A 16,507-nucleotide genomic window follows, 5' to 3' on the forward strand; every position below is an offset into this window, starting at 1 on the left:
CGTCCTAGCAACGCTGCAGCAGCGCGTATGTTTTTCAAGAGGCGTCCTATCGTGTCGGCTGCAATGTGGAGACTGATGTTTTTGTGTAGAAGCGTGGCATGGTTTCGTGCTTTCGTATGCAGTGCTTATCTTTCACGAGTACTTGTATTAATCATGTTTCTTTCTTCACTTTGATAGTGTATAGACACTGTACCGGGTGCCATTTTTGTCCTAACAGTCGAGGTGAACGGGTGCGATAACGATGCAAGATAATGAAAAGTAAAAGTGATTACCCTTCTCTCAGTAAGGACGGTAGCCCAGACGCTCACACCCTGTAACTACTATATTGGAAGGCATTTAAAGGCCTGCCTTCGTGCGCTTCATTTGCCGATAGAAACCAAACAGGCTGGGCTCGTTCGAACGGGGACAAAATATGTAACTGTGCTTTTTGTATTGTAAATTTGTATTGTAAAATGCGGATTGCTTTTTACAGGCCTCGCAGTTTCTTGCGCACATCTCCCACTCATCGAACCACATAACGAACCTGGGATTCTTCGCTCTGGGACGCTCCACCATTACTGATGTGAGTATTTTGAATGGCATTGTTCTCACATGCTTCTGTTCCTGCCACCCTGCATCGGTCGAGCGCGTCATTTATGTGTGGTAGCCTTGGGCCGGCGTAAATGAAATCAAGCCCAGCCGTATCGCTATTCTGTTTGCGAAACCCTTCAGTGCAGCACTGGCTTCGCTCGTATCAGGATAGCCTGCCGGATCGGAGCGGGCACGTTGTTCGAACATCAGGTTCACGGCGTCAGGAGCTCGGCAGTCAATCCCACTGATAGAGCGCGCTGATCCCCGGTGGGGTAGATCGCTGGTTACCAGCGGCTCAGGAGTGGTGCTCACGCGAGGGGTTGGTGTCATGTGCGGCCCGCGCTGGCAGGATTTTAGCGGTTCATCGCCGTCATGTTGCAGATGACGTTCAACTTGTTTATGCTCGCCAGGTGTTGTGAAACGTGTTGGCTGGCAGTTGCGAAGCTTTCCGTCTAGTATTCGGATAGCGAACTGAGTCCGGCATATCATGTGATTAAAAGCCATACGGTTCAAACCCGATCTTACGGTCCCCGAATTTTTCCATTATTCGGTGAAAGAATCGCGGCTGGTAAACGATACGCCACATCTCATCATACGGTGAAACCAGCGCACTGCAATAACCTTGCTGAAGTAGTGAGTGGTGCATTTATTGTACGAATCTTAGCATTTAGACACCCTTGCAGCTGTCGTGCTTTTGTAACATACACGGGGCTTCTGCAAGTGCGCTGCTGGTGGGCATTGTTGTTTCTGAACGGCATGATTTGCAAAGTGTCCTCTCCCTCCCAGACGGTGTCGGCCGTGATGACGTACTTCATCGTCATCTATCAGTTCCACCAGGCCGTCTTCTAGATGGTTCGGCCGACGTCATTCTTCAGGACATTATCGCTTACGAACTGCACCTTGTAACCTCATATCAACGTACGTGTAATCGCGCACCGATAAACGCCATTGTGTCCTTGTCGCGGATTTGGCACGACAGCGAGGCTATCGTCCTCCTTGGGATGAAAATCAAACATCTGCCGAGGGCGGTTCTTCGGTGTATTATGATATCCAATAAATGTGTTGTGAGTGATTCACGAGTTTGCGTGAGACATCCGCTTAGGAACTGCAGCGTGATCGAAGTCCCACTGATGTTAAGCGAAAAGATACAGAGGAGCGTAGCGAATATTTTTTGGCAGGGAACGATTGTCAGGGGCTGTGATCGCGGGAGTTTATGGAACCTGGCGCCAGCAAGTATCTTTGACGACGTGTACTCGCCGTCAAGTGACGTCACCTTTGCGATGGAATTAGATGCTTCAGATTAATTTAATGTCGCAGGCATTGTTTCTTCCTCCTGGCCCGCGCTCCCTACAATGACGTAGAATTATCAGTTATATTAATGACGGGGTAAAGAACATGTGTCAACTGCTACAAACAAAAGCGTTGCCAGGATTTTACGATGTGCATTTCAATGCATGACGAAATGAGGAAACTTTGCTACAAAAATTGTAACTAATATGCCTGGAGATTAAATGCGAATTCTTGCTTTTAACAAACGGCCCTGGAATTTGTGTGGGGCATACCATTACGGGACAATGGAGGCAAGGTACTAGAGTCACCTATGGAACAATTATGTAGACTGTTGTCCTTGTTTGGCGTCTTCATATATACACAACTTCAGTCATTAATTCTGCACCTGTCTTCAAATGTTATTGAGCCCTGAAAAGGACTGGATGGTGTTTGATTTCGGCCACTTACGCGTCATAACTCAAATTATTTCCCTGGAATTGAGTTGAGATGCAGGTATGGCTTATATAGCCAAGCACCATTTAGCGGACGTGCCTGGATCTAAACGTTGGACCCAGGATCCATAAGGTTTCCATGTTAGTGTTATACTGGTAGTAGGCCCTGGAGTTGTTGTGTCTACAGGCGCAAGCACGCCGTCGAGTCCGTTTCAGGACTTCATAACACCTGACGGCGGCTGGAAGACAGCGTGAACCATGGTTTCCATCCGTGACTATGACTCATGCTTGCATCCGTTTGTGGCGAGTAATCTTATGGGTTTGCGGTGTACCGTGCGTCCTTGAGATGGGGCTGCATATTTCCTACCCACAGTTGTGCTCTTCAGATGACCGCTGCATTCCTACCGCCCACATGTGGTAGGAATGTCATGCACAAGTCATGCGGCGACCAAGGCCAAGAAAAGTATAAGTGTCGTGACGTTCATATGTGGCGTTCGTGAGCGTAGTTTCCAGATATAACGACCGTCAATTGGCTCTCAATCAAAGTTGTGCAAGGTGCGATGGCGTAATCAAATCATGACGCATTGACGAGCATACTTATTGTACGGAGAATCGTGCTGTCTAGAGCAGCCTTTTCCACTTCAAAAGCACACCAATAGTTATACGTGAGCTTGTTCATGATATCAGGTACTTCAATATCACCAAATGTGACACATTCACTTTAAGCTTGTTGCAAGCCAACTGCTGTCCAATGATGCAATGGCTTATGCTGACTTACTCCAGACACGAATAACTCAATGATCATGCTTTGATTGACACGACACACAGTATGACCACGGAGGAGGCGGGATTGGTGCGATGTCCTTATGTCTCCTTGCATCTCTGCATGAGCACAGTTGGGCGGCGCGCAATAGTCTGCACAATCTCGCTTGCACCCAATTTAGTAACGAGAGGATTTCAAGCCCAGCCTTAAACTCATACAAATGTGGAGCATTCACTTTAAAACAGCATAGACCAGAAACTGGTTAAACGTGTTGCTAAAATTTGAGTAGCGGTCATTTCGCTGCCGGATAAAAATAAATAACAATGTTACTTTTTGGAATGAGGAACCGTATTCGGATCCAATGATAGCCCAACGTCGGCCATTTAACCGTCGGTCAACCGTCGGTCATTTAATCTTCGGCGCTAAAAATGACGCATACTTACTACCCACCCCATCTTGCATGGCATAGCGAATATATATAGGGTATATATATATATATATATATATATATATATATGTATATTTGCATATACCTGCAATACACATTCTACAGATATTATATACTTATACCTTGCTGAAATGCACTCCTTGGACAGATTAACAACTCCAGGATAGACCCCACCGTTTCAGAGCATGCCGTTACGTCATCCGCCCGCATGATGAGGCCTTGGGTTGTTTTACTAGATGTAGCTGTTAACAGATATTTCTTGACGGCCGTTGGCCAGTGTGCCGTAAAGGATGGTAAACAGCGTAGCATACAGACGAGCATATCAGCTTGCATAAAGAACAGGACGATCAGCGTCAGCGCTTTCGACGATGGCCATATAGGTATTGAAGAGTGACATGGGCATGGTAGTAATTTGTGAGCACAATGTGAGTGGAAACGCCTGAGACACAAGCGTGAAGTCTTTTTAGATCGCATACAATATGAACATTTTGCGTTGCAAAGAGGTTAAACGTGCAGCATGCGCTGTAAATATGCTACACCATAACCAGCGATGCGAAAAGGGCGTAATCATCTTATGCGCCGTCATACATTTCGCAAGCCACTAACCAGGGGCCAATTGGTTGTGCAGGTACTTACATGACATCAACGTCATATCCAAGAATGCATATTCCTGTTCAGTTGAGGGGGGTCCAGCCCACTCCCAAAGTTAGGGTAGAAAGTGGCCAAATCTGGCAGAACTCTGTTTTGGCGCAATTAAGGGCGCTGCACCAATTTTGTCTGCTCAGTCTTTTCAAACTTATTTTCGAAATTACACCCATGCCATGCTCAAGCAGCTGTCATCTCATCATAAAATATTACAGTTAACTGTCTGCAAGGAGCCTGCATCAGGCACCTACGCAGTGAGTTTCTGTTTTTTCTTTGTGCTGAATGTCCCGCACACGCAGCGGCTGCCTCAGCGGCCCTCAGGCGCCTCACGGCGCAGTAGATCCAAACAACACACCGCACTCAACCCGGAACTACCCTGAGACTCTTCCCGATGTCAGTGACCCCAGCACAACCTGAAGTGTTTGCGTTCGAAAAAGCAATTAGTAGCGAAATCCAGCTATCAGCCAAATGTCTTCTGTTATGGGGACATTCATTAGAGCATCACAATATATCAGTTAAGCAATAAATTTGATGTCGCACAATAACATATCATCACGAATCAAGTGGTCATACCTTTTTCCCCATGAATAATAAACATTCAACGAGATTTGGTGTTTGCATCGTGTTTTATGACGTCAGACATCTCCGGGTGACCTTCCAATAGCAGACGCGACTTTATGTGTAAGGGTCTCCTTATTCTCAAAAGGGACAGGGTTGGGAACTTCACAAAAAGAAGAGCAGATTGATCTCCATGCAAATGAGAAACGGCTCTTTTAGTTTGTTACTTTGATAAACCATAACGTGAATTCATCCCCAATTTACAATATTAAAAAATAATTTTTGATGCCAAGGTTACTAGACGGAGGACACCATGATCAAAGCTGTCGAATGGCTGGCAAGGGCTGTCGACAACGGCCATGTTGCGTCGATAACGACGATTGGCCTGAATAAGGCGTTTGACGGCGTTAATCACGTGTTCCTGAGCATGCTGGAATGGTACGGGATATCCTCGTAATGGTTCCTGAGTGGTTGAGGCAGAGGCTGGGACTACATGAGCGATCGGAGGCAGATGGTTAGTGGTGGCTCGGTTACCCTATCCCTCTCCCATGGGGTGACCCAGGGTTCCCTTGCCGGCTCAATCCTGTTCCTCATCTTCAGCAACAAACTATCCAGCTTCCTACACCACGGCCGCGCCTACCATCCCACTCCGACGACACCCAACTCCTTGACTCCGTCACACACGATGTCGTCGGCCAGTCCAACACGGAAGCCCGTGTCGAGGAGTCTGTTCAGTGCCTTCAAGATTCGTTTCAGTCAAACAGCCTTAAAGTGAACCCCAAAGACTGGAGTTCATGCTGATCGGCACCGAACCTTCCTTCACAGAGACCGGCAACATTCACATTATCATCTCTGACACAGAAATTCATCCATCATCTTCAGCGAAGGTCTGGGTGTACTCCTCTACCACCACCTCACCTGGCAACCCCACATCTCCACTCATTCAGCGTTATAATGCAATCCTCGTATACCCGTTCAAAATTGGGCATCACTTCACTCCTGAGCTTCTGAACCTCCTTATCCGAATCCACGTCTCCTCCCACATCCTCTACTGCCTGTCCATCTGGGGTGGAGCGGCCTAGCGCTACCTAGATCGGGTGCAAAATGGTGACGCACTTCGCAGCCAGGCTAGTAAGCGGTGCCCGCCAGCAGGATGCCATTTCATCCATTCTGGAAGCAATTGGCTGGCGCACCATCGCGGATCTTGTGCACCACCGGGTCCGCCTGAACGTGCAAGAGGGCACTTCACGTCTGCGAGTCCCCAGTGCACTGCGTGATCTATTCGTGACGCGCACCGAGCCTCCCTAACTCGAGCTAGCTGTTCCGGGCGATGTTGGCTCGCCACGCCTGCCGCGCGTCCCGACTGACTGACAATCCAGAGACTTTTTCCGTATCGCCGTGGCCACCGCGTGGAACGGACTGCATCCGGCAGCTGTTCGCGCTTCCTGCACGCTGCGCATGCTTACCTGTTTTAAATCGCGGATTGATTGAATGAGACTGTTTTCACTTGTGCCGTATATATATATATATATATATATATATATATATATATATATATATATATATATATATATATATATGTGTGTGTGTGTGTGTATGTGTGTGTGTGTATGTGTGTGTGTGTGTATGTGTGTGTGTGTGTGTGTGTGTGTGTGTGTGTGTGTGTGTGTGTGTGTGTGTGTGTGTGTGTGTGTGTGTGTGTGTGTGTGTGTGTGTGTGTGTGTGTGTGTGTGTGTGTGTGTGTGTGTGTGTGTGTGTGTGTGTGTGTGTGTGTGTGTGTGTGTGTGTTTGTATACTGTGTGTGTGGTTCTTTCTTGTACGATTAGGCGCGAAACAGCCACCACGTGGACGTGGTGTGGACGTGGACGTGGACGCCTTCAATAAAGTAAATGTGGATGTAAACAATTTGCTACGAGCGCGCAAGCGAGCTGGATGTCACGAGCTACTATTGTAAGCCTGCTACACTTTGAACCCGTGTATACTGGGCTCGACGGCACGTTTAGTAGGATAATTAGACGATTACCGTGGTTATTTCGGTCGAACGCGCTGAGTCTGGCCCGTAGCGGGACGCCGTCCCCGCGACATACATGCATTGTGCGAGCCCGTGTGAACCATTCCGTCTCACGGGAATTTCATAGGCCCATGTTACGAGCCTGCATGATACGGTGAAGTGACATGAGAAAAATGAGTTAAGAAATTCTGAGTGGCGATTGTTCAGTCACGATTGGAAGCATAGTTTGGAACGTCCATAGTTCGGTGTCCTCTGATGTGTCACTTCTGCCAAAGCTGTGGTGAGGGAGAGAAAGACCAGCAGCCAAGAATTTCGATCGCCCTCAAACTAACGCAAGCAAATGCGGCCTTCCCTCGTGGAAAAGTACCGCATTGTCTGCCCAAAGTCCCAGCATCACAACCGGCCGTGGTGCCGGGGAAGGGGGAGGGGCAACACGTGGTCGGCTGCTACAATGTTTACGGGCGGCTCACGTGCGCGCGCCGGTGGCGTAAGCGGGCGGTGTAGAGGGCCCGCGAGCCAACGGGCAGACACTGCTCGCGCCGAGCCGCAGGGGAGCAGACCGGGCCGCTGGGCCAGCCACGCCGCGTCGCCGGGGAGCAGACCGGACCGTTGGATCAACCACGCCGAGTCTGCCAGCTCCTGCCGCAGTGCCCACCGACTCAGTCAGCCACGCACCGCCGCGCGCCAGCTGCTGCTCGCCAGTTTCCCACAAGCGACTTGCGCTCCAATCACCTCGCCATGAATGGCGACTCCTGCCAGATCCGCCACACGAAGCCAGCGAACGGGCTGGCCTCGGGCGTGAACGGCGCCCGCCATCAAAGCCCTTCGTCGGAGGCAGGCAATGGGTGCGACGTTCTGAGCAGAGCAGCTTTTCGGAGCGGCGACGTTAAACCGGCCGAGGACGCGCGCAGGGCAGCCGGCGATGCGGCCACGGAGCAGCAGGCAAGCTCGAAGCTAAAGTACGGGTCGGCGGTCCAGAGCGTTGGACAAGAGAGCGACGGTCAGAAGTCGCCGCGGTTCTACCAGCGCGTGCTGCAGTTGGTGGAGCAGCTGCAGCTGGTCGGCAGCTTGCCGGCTCCGGCGCGCGGCGACGGCGGCGCCTCGCGGCCGGTGATTGATTTCCGATCGCCGGCCGAGCTGGCGCAGCTGTTGCCGCTGGTGCTGGGCGCACCGACCAGCGACGACGAGCAGCTGCTGGAGCTGTGCCGGCGCGCGGCGCAGCTATCCGTCCGCACCGGCGACTTCCGCTTCCGCAATCAGCTGTTCGGTGGCACGGACGAGTATGGTCTGGCCGGCGCACTTCTCACCGAGTGTCTCAATACGAGCCAGTACACGTTCGAGGTGGCCCCCGTCTTTACGCTCTGCGAGGCCGAGGTGCTGAGGCATGTTCGTCGACTGATTAGTTGGCCGGACGGCGACGGCATCTTTGCCGCCGGCGGTTCGATGGCCAACCAGTACGGCCTGGCGCTGGCACGCTACCACCGTCACCCGGAGGTGAAGACGCGCGGCCTGTTCGGCCGCCGCCCGATGGTGGTTTTCACCTCTGAGGACGCTCACTACTCGATCCTGAAGGCGGCCCACTGGCACGGCTACGGCTGTGACAATGTGGTGCGCGTTCCGACGGATGGGTGCGGCCGGATGAGGCCCGACGCGCTGGAGGCGGCGGTGGCGCAGGTGCTGGCCGAGGATCGTGAGCCGCTGGTGGTAAACGCCACGTGCGGCACCACCGTGCTCGGCGCCTACGACCCACTGCCGGAGATTGCCGATATCTGCCAGCGGCACGGCCTCTGGCTGCACGTGGACGCGTGCTGGGGCGGCGCGGCGCTGCTCTCGCGCCGCTGGCGCCCACTGCTGGCCGGCCTGGAGCGTGCCGACTCGGTGGCCTGGAACCCGCACAAGATGCTGGGCGCGCCGCTGCAGTGCTCCCTGTTCGTGACGCGCCACGCCGGCCTGCTGCACCGCTGCAACGCCGCCGCTGCCACCTACCTGTTCCAGCAGGACAAGTTCTACGACGTCAGCTTCGACACGGGCGACAAGTCGGTGCAATGCGGTCGTAAGGTGGACGCCTTCAAGCTCTGGCTCATGTGGAAGGCGCACGGCGACGCCGGCCTCGAGCGCATGGTGGACGCGGCGTTCGCGGCGTCCCGTTACTGTGCCGACCAGGTGGCGCTGCGCCCCGGCTTCCGGCCGGTGCTGGCCGAGCCGCAGTGCGCTAACGTCTGTTTCTGGTACGTGCCACCGTCGCTGCGCGGCCAGGAGGAGACGGCCGCGTGGTGGCAGCACCTGTCCCAGGTGGCACCACGCGTCAAGGAGGCCATGGTGCACAAGGGCTCGTTGATGGTCGGTTACCAACCGCTGCCGCACAAGCAGCTGGTCAACTTCTTCCGCCTGGTGTTCACGTGTGTGCCGGAGCCTGGCAAGGCTGAGGTGGACTACGCTCTAGACGAGATCGACAGGCTGGCGGACGAGCTGTAGTGGAGTCTGGTGCAGCGAGAGGAAATTTGGCGCGGGTTGCCCAAACACTGGTCGTGTTGCATCCTTCTTGAAAATAAAGCTAGTTGTTCACATAAGTGCAGAATAAATGTAAGCAGTTGAGTCTCAGTCTGTGCAAAGGGCTGTTTTGAAAAGCAGCACATACCACGGTTTTCTACTTCTGAAGTTGCGTGAAATACCTGCCTGACAAATGACTGAAATACCTGCCCTACAAATGTGTGCCAAAAGCTGAACTGCCTTAAGATGAGTTCTTATAGCTCTAACAAAAATGCATTGATGGCACCCGCGAAAGTAAAATTTGGTACAATTCAAATTCACGTGATGAGATGAACATGGCCTCTGATGGGTCTTGATGATCATCTTAAATGCATGAAAAGATGAAGGTTTCGGAAAAATATTATTATGGCCGTCAACTCAGATGGCTTCCTTTCGTCCTGCAGGACTATCTGACACAAGACATTATTTACAAACTATATGATGATATAGATTTAGATATGATGATACTCTACTGTATCAGCTATCTATATCAGATCCGTCGGGAGTTTCACTGAAACGGCAGAAGGCAAGCCGAAGATCACATTTAGCGGTAGTGTTGCCGACACACATAGTTCTGTGTGAAACCTGTTGCCGAGATTCTACACCGCAGCGAAATGTCACAATGTTGGCGCGCGCCAGTTCTCTGTATGTTCTGCGTCTTCGCTAGGCTTCGCGACAGCCGTGAACGTAAACAGGCATGGCAACGCCTGGTGTCAGGAGGAAAGATAGCGACTGAGCCCAGCACGTGGTGGGTGCATGACGACGCCCGGTGTCAGGACAAAGATAGCGACCGAGCCCAGTAGGTGACGGGTGCATGACGACGCCCGGTGTCAGGAGGAAAGATAGCGACTGAGCCCAGCAGGTGGTGGGTGCATGACGACGCCCGGTGTCAGGAGGAAAGATAGCGACTGAGCCCAGCAGGTGGTGGGTGCATGACGACGCCCGGTGTCAGGAACAAAGATAGCGACTGAGCCCAGCACGTGGTGGGTGCAGCTGGAGGCGGGGTAGCCCGGGCTTACCCGGGCAGTGCGTTCATCTCGGGTCCAGGCATGCGATAAGATACTCACGTTTGAGTACGAGCAACTATTGCTGTTTTTTAATAGTTTCGGCGGTGCATGCCTGTGCTGGGCATGGATGCAGCAAGGGCGCATGGTGCGTTGCGCCACATCCTGGGGGCGTGTCCGCGCTCTCGGTGGTCGGCGGACTTTATCGGACGAACAGCTGCCCCGGGAGAATGGGCCAGCCCCGAAAAGGCTACCTCGGGCGTGGAAACAGTGCTGATGCAGGCCCTACCGCCTGAGGTACTCTAGAGTGGTAGCTGCAAGAGCTGGAGCTCAAGACGCTGGAGACGGTACAGTCGGCCGGGAGTCGAGAGCCCCGGGAGTTCTTTCGTTGCGGAACTGACGTGTTAGAGTCCGGATCACAGTAAGTACTTTACAAAACTGTACCTCCGTAGCCCTACATCTACAGACTATCATAGTTCTACAAGCACCTGAAAATGGCATCGCACAACCAGCTGGAAGCGTTGGCGGCCTTTACAATCCTTGCACAATCATTACCGGCGCAGAACTCGGGCTTCCCATCACAGTCTCAATCAACGGAATCTAGTACGAAATCCACATAATACTGGTGTCGGCAGATGCACGCGATATTTGTGAACACCTCTGTTACCTTCATTTAGCATCATACACAATATAATGAAGATAAAAAGCGATTGGTGGGTGCCAGCGCTGCACCTCACGCCTGTCAGCTGGACAGTTCACTGAACCTGCGTCGCAGCGGGCAGTGTGCGAGGCCTGCGCCAGGCGATCTCGGCCTCTTACCCCAAAGCCGCCGTTCCTCTCGGCAGTTGGAAGCCCTGTGTGATCCTTGGCACGCGTCGCGCCGACGTCCCCAGTCGACCTATAAAGCTGCAGCATGGGCGTCCACAAACAACGAGCCTCCTGGATCGACAGGGCTTTCCAATGATACTTCCATGGACGCCTTAAATGGTAGGTCCTAAGACGAGACGAACAGCGCCTTAAAAGATTGACCATTAACGACGTATTTCAAGCCAGTGAGCTTCTCGCCACACAAACACAAACAACGGTAGCCCACAGCCTTGCACCGTTCTTGATTCACAGCCGCGTTCGGGCATTCGAAACCATCGGTTTCAAAAGGCAAGATGATCCAAGACGTTGCGCAACAGACTTATTACGTTCGTCGCAAGGTGCTGAGCCAAATCACGACAATTACGATTGGCAACAAGTCTAATTGTTTGGTACTGTATGCTGGTTTCAATGTCAAATGAATCTTGGCTGAAAATTCGTGTGAAATCACTGATCTGAGGGTCTTTGCAAAAACACTGTGTCACCACTGATCTGCCACGTTAGCACACATATAGTTTAGTTGGTAGCATATGTCTGTCACCTGCTCAAAGCTGTCCTGATTAAAGCTTCTATGTTTGGCAATATTGTGTGGCTCAACGTGCTCATAGAGCGAAACGTCAATGCTATTGGCATGCTGCTGTACACAAGCTTCTGCCGCGAGCGTTAGCCAGTACGGACCAATATTAAGCTTCGATTGGTGCCTAACTAGGATGGTCTGTTGTAAAATGGTTTGATCTGTTGTAAGTTGTTACCATTTTTACAAATTTGGCACCAAACCTCTCGCGAAGGTTTTCACTTTGTCGCCGATCATGTCCCGTAAATCGGTAGCTTTTTTCATCACCGTGATTTTAATTAGCCCATGGTGTTCCTATGTCAGCGCATTTTGACCTCAAGCGTACCATGCAACTGATCAACTGTCGTTTCTTCTGGCGCAACTTGAAGGTGGCTGCGTGCCTACAGCCGTGGCTGTCTGGAACATGCGCGTGTTGAAAGGCCTCTCTCATCACCGCATCTCATGACTCCCATTGTGAGGGCGTAGGAATTTTACGTGTGGTCGGGGAACCTTTTGCGTAGTGTCACTGCTGTGGCTGCTTTGTTAATTTGGTTGTCCATTTTGGTGTACTCAAGAGCAGTTTGACTGACCAGGGTCCAAACTATGGAGGTGCTCTTTGCAAGTGCCTGTGTGAGGCACTTGCAAAGAGCACTTGCCGCAGATCAGTAAACTGACACGCCTTCGCAGCACCCTCAGACAGGACAAACTGCGCGCTTCAAACGTACACTGCGTGACGCGCTGACATTCTACGCGAGTCAAAACAGATGACTGACACAAGTGAGCAGGAGCTTGTGTATCAGCTTTAAGTTTTTCCGTCATTTAACTACTGGTTACCCGCCATTCGAGCCTGTGTATGGGACCGAGCCTCGTGAGCCCGTCGCCAGTGAGGTGATCGATGATGCTGACCAGATCGCGTGGGGTACGATGATACTGATCAGATCGAGAGCACATGCGAGGTCTCGATCTGAGGCTGTTGACGCATCAGGAGAAGGCTCTGCAGTCGTTGTTGAGAGGCAACGGCGCCCGTCAGGACTGAGAGGTTAGGAGATGTAAAAAGGTGCTGAAAGTGCGTGCAGCGAATCGTGGTTCGACCAGCAAACCATCGAATCGTTGCGATGGCCGTAGGGGTCACCGAGGTCGGTCGCCCGGACTAGGAAATCAAGCGTGGTCGGAATAAGAAGTTTGTTCATGGCAGTAATTTGAAAAAGTGTTTGCATCTGCCGGTGTGATGTGAATGCCGCGTCACATGTATCGATGTGAATGCCCCGTCACATGTATCGATGTGAATGGCGCGTCACATGTATCTCCGTCCCGGTTGAGATGCTGGTGCCGAGCGTCGTGTAGGCGGCGTAAGTGGCGCGCCTGGTGCTGCCGCTGTTGAGCCCGCAGGCCCGCAACGTGCGGGCTTTTGGCGGATATAACTGATAAAGTTGCAGGCAACCGCGCGCTTTTGGCGGGTATTACTGATAAAGTTGCAGGCAACCGCGGGCTTCTGGCGGGTATTACTGATAATAAAGTTGCAGGTAATCGCGGGCTTTTGGCGGGCATTACTGATAAAGTTGCAGGCAATCGCGGGCTTTTGGCGGGTATTACTGATAAAGTTGCAGGTAATCGCGGACTTTTGGCGGGTATTACTGATAATAAAGTTGCAGGTAATCGCGGGCTTTTGGCGGGTAGTACTGACAAAGTTGCAGGCAATCGCGGGCTTTTGGCGGATATTACTGACAAAGTTGCAGGTAATCGCGGACTTTCAGAATAGAAACTATTACAAACTGCTTATTTGCAGCAGAAATGCATAATCAAATATGTATTAGTTGAGCATAGTAACTTCTCATGAAAACAGAAGCTGTGCAAAATATGTGACGGCATAAAAGCAACGTATTTCATGTCCGGGTCTTCCAAAATAACAAGCAAAATCTTTCACAAATAGTCTCCCATGGTACATTCAATAACTTCATCAGGAGGAAAGTATGGCTTGAATACTGTGGTTAGCACACCAGTGGTAAATCACAGCGGCTTGTAAGAAAACTATGCAACATACGTTGAGTGGTTGTAGTCCTCGCAGCTAACAAAAGAGCAGGAGTCATTCTATTGTTATCAAGAAGTAGTCGTAGGCAATTCTAAATACTTGCCATAAACACAATACACATGATAAGAACACAATGCCTGGCATAGCTGATAGAAAGTGTTTTGGCCATGTTCAAACATCAAACGCCACCCAACAGGTCCTGCTTCGATTGAATGGAAAGAATACCCTTGCACAAAGCGCATGCCCATGGCCGCCAAATCCAAAACATCTTATCACCAAACCAGTCATGTGTAACTCAGAGCTTAGCCGCGGACTGTGTAACTCAGACCATAGCTGCAGACTGTGTAACTCAGATCTTAGCTGCAGACTGTGGAACCTAGATAAAGCGATCATGTCTGCTGAATGCATGTGAAGTCTTATAGATTCGTCCACGGTTCGTTCAGCCACCAGGACTACATGTTCGTTTAGCGCACCATGCCGCAGCATCGAACGGCGATTGCGGCGCACATACGTTAGCCTCGGCACGGCCAAGGGCTCAGCCAAGGCTGGTCGATGTTGTCAGCTGTTCACTAAACTTAAACAAGCCTCTCTACATCGATGCAAGGCGTCGATGCAGTTTTTCTTTTGCATCGTCCATGTAAAAATACTGCACGGAGACCCTTTGACATATAAAATCGCAGTATGAAATTCACCCAAGGTACACTTTGAGGCGGAAAAGATATGCTTGGTGCATAAAAGATAGTAGCCGAACGCACCTTGAATGTCATCTGATCCAACGTTATGAAATGTCTTCTACCTATGCCTTCATGTGAAATCAGCTGCAATGGCCACATATCTTATGCGATAATTGTTGGGAAGCAGCACAAGCGGCACAACAAAACAATAAACAACCCAGAAATCATGCCTAGATCTGGTCTAGTGAGAGCGTTCTTTAACTTAGTGAGACTCAAAGTGCGCACTCATCGCACCAGCAAGCGTAAGGTGCGTAAGCTACCTAGGTACTTCAGCTGCAAAACCGTCTCGTGTTTGTGTCTCGATGCTGTTCAACAGCGACGTTTCCTCAGCGTACAAATGAGGTCGCGTTAGCTAGTCAGTTGTCACGTTTAATCAGCCACTTACAAACAAACGCAAAGCGAGAAGTCATTTATGGCGCACCGGATCGTCTTCTACTTGCCATGAGCCATTGAGTGCTGCGGTGTCTGGGATTTGATGGCATTGCAGTGACACTCACGGGAAGTCAATTTCGAGTATGAAATGAATCCAGCTTTGGGAAACAACTTCTCAGAAAGATTTGAAGCCTCTCTACTGTACGAAGCAAGCGTAGTCTGTCATTGTTCAGGCACTGCTGTGTGTGTAATGGAGAAGGCTGCTGATGAAGGGCGTGTTTGTAGTTCAGCAATGTTTTAGTCACATGTTGTCCATGGCACGTATGAATTTGTGAACCCGTTTGTTTTTCAACATATTGTCATTGACCTAAAACGACCCAGGTCAACATTTTGTTTTCGAACATATAGCTTAGGGCACTCCTTGACGTTTTTCACATGCAGAAATCAAAGCAGTCTTACGCGATTTGTGTCACCATGACCTTTGAAAGGTTACACCAGGTCATTGACCTCTGATGAGCATCAGTGACCTTTTGCTTAGACTGGATATATAAGTTCACGGTGATTGCATGAGAAGATCAGGGTGCCCTTTGGACACCAATCTGTGGTTTGACCTTTTCTGGCCTGACTTAAACCTAAGATCATGACCTAGGAGCCTCAAATTTGGGCACAAGTCAGTTCACCTAGGTCAACATAGGCTATGAATTTGGTGGTGAATTTTCGCAAACTTAATGTGGGACGGGCGCGGGCTTCCCAATTCCAAAAACGTGGCAGCACCAGGCGCGCCAAGCGATATGAGCGCTGTTGTAGGTGATTGAGCACCACGCCGAGTTGCGCCAATGCTGCGCCTGACAATGAGAGCGAGACGCGAGTCGGTAGGAGCACCACGTCGAGTGCAGCAGACCTGGAGGTAAATGTGTCAACTGATGACAGCGCAGACGCATCCATGCACGTTACCTGTATTACCAGACGGTTGTCATCAGCTCGCCGCGTTTTCATCGCAAGGTTCTGTGTTCTGTTCTGTGTGTTCTGTGCGGAAGGTTCTGTGTGTACCCGTAGATGTGTGTTCATGGACCGCGTGTCCGGCGAAGTTAGATTTCGTGCTCGGGGTTGTGTATCCAGCAGAAAGTGGGGTACGTTAGTGACTGTGTGCTCGCCTTGTGAGTTCGGATGGAGACCAGACATTCGCTCTTCGTCTGGTGAAGATGTTATGAGCTGGCACCGAGCCAGCTCCCCAGAAGGCTGTTGATCTGTTTCTTGTCGAAGATCTGTCGCCGGCTTAGTTTGCTGCCCGACCGTTGGTGGCGCTGCGTAAGCCTTGCTCAGGTGAAGACTGTGACCGGGCGCGTGATCGCCTGCGTAGCAGCTGCTATTTGATATGTTTGATCTTTCAATCCTTAATCTGAGATTTATGATCCGTCAGGAGATTTACCGAAACGGCAGAAGGCAATCAGAAGATGAGACAAAACATTGTGGCAAGCATTACGTAAAATACTACATTTCGCCTGTTGGCGCAGGTTCATACCCTACGGATTGGGGATATTTAATTCAACACATTTAACGTTACGTCACTGATTCTATAGATTGGGCTCTTAACGAGCAGCCATATTTTCCTCGACAGTGATCTTGGGTAGAAAATGTACCTAAATACACAGGTAAGCAGAAGTAATTCCTTAAGAAAATCGCGTTCGTGTCCAGGAATGTATTTT

At 50.9% G+C, this 16,507-nt stretch overlaps 1 protein-coding gene across 1 annotated transcript; it reads left to right on the forward strand.

The window, feature by feature from the left end:
* Positions 1–7,454: 7,454 nt before the first annotated feature.
* LOC119100639 (cysteine sulfinic acid decarboxylase) lies at positions 7,455–9,312 on the forward strand. The gene is made up of 2 exons (XM_037223719.1): positions 7,455–7,658; positions 7,854–9,312. Exons 1-2 carry the CDS (start codon positions 7,455–7,457, stop codon positions 9,189–9,191), a joined length of 1,542 nt encoding a protein of 513 aa, XP_037079614.1. The 3' UTR covers positions 9,192–9,312.
* Positions 9,313–16,507: the final 7,195 nt, after the last annotated feature.

This window comes from Pollicipes pollicipes, unplaced genomic scaffold (assembly GCF_011947565.3).
Source record: "Pollicipes pollicipes isolate AB1234 unplaced genomic scaffold, Ppol_2.1 Scaffold_2555;HRSCAF=2994_pilon_pilon_pilon, whole genome shotgun sequence".
Taxonomy (NCBI): Eukaryota; Metazoa; Arthropoda; class Thecostraca; order Pollicipedomorpha; family Pollicipedidae; genus Pollicipes; species Pollicipes pollicipes.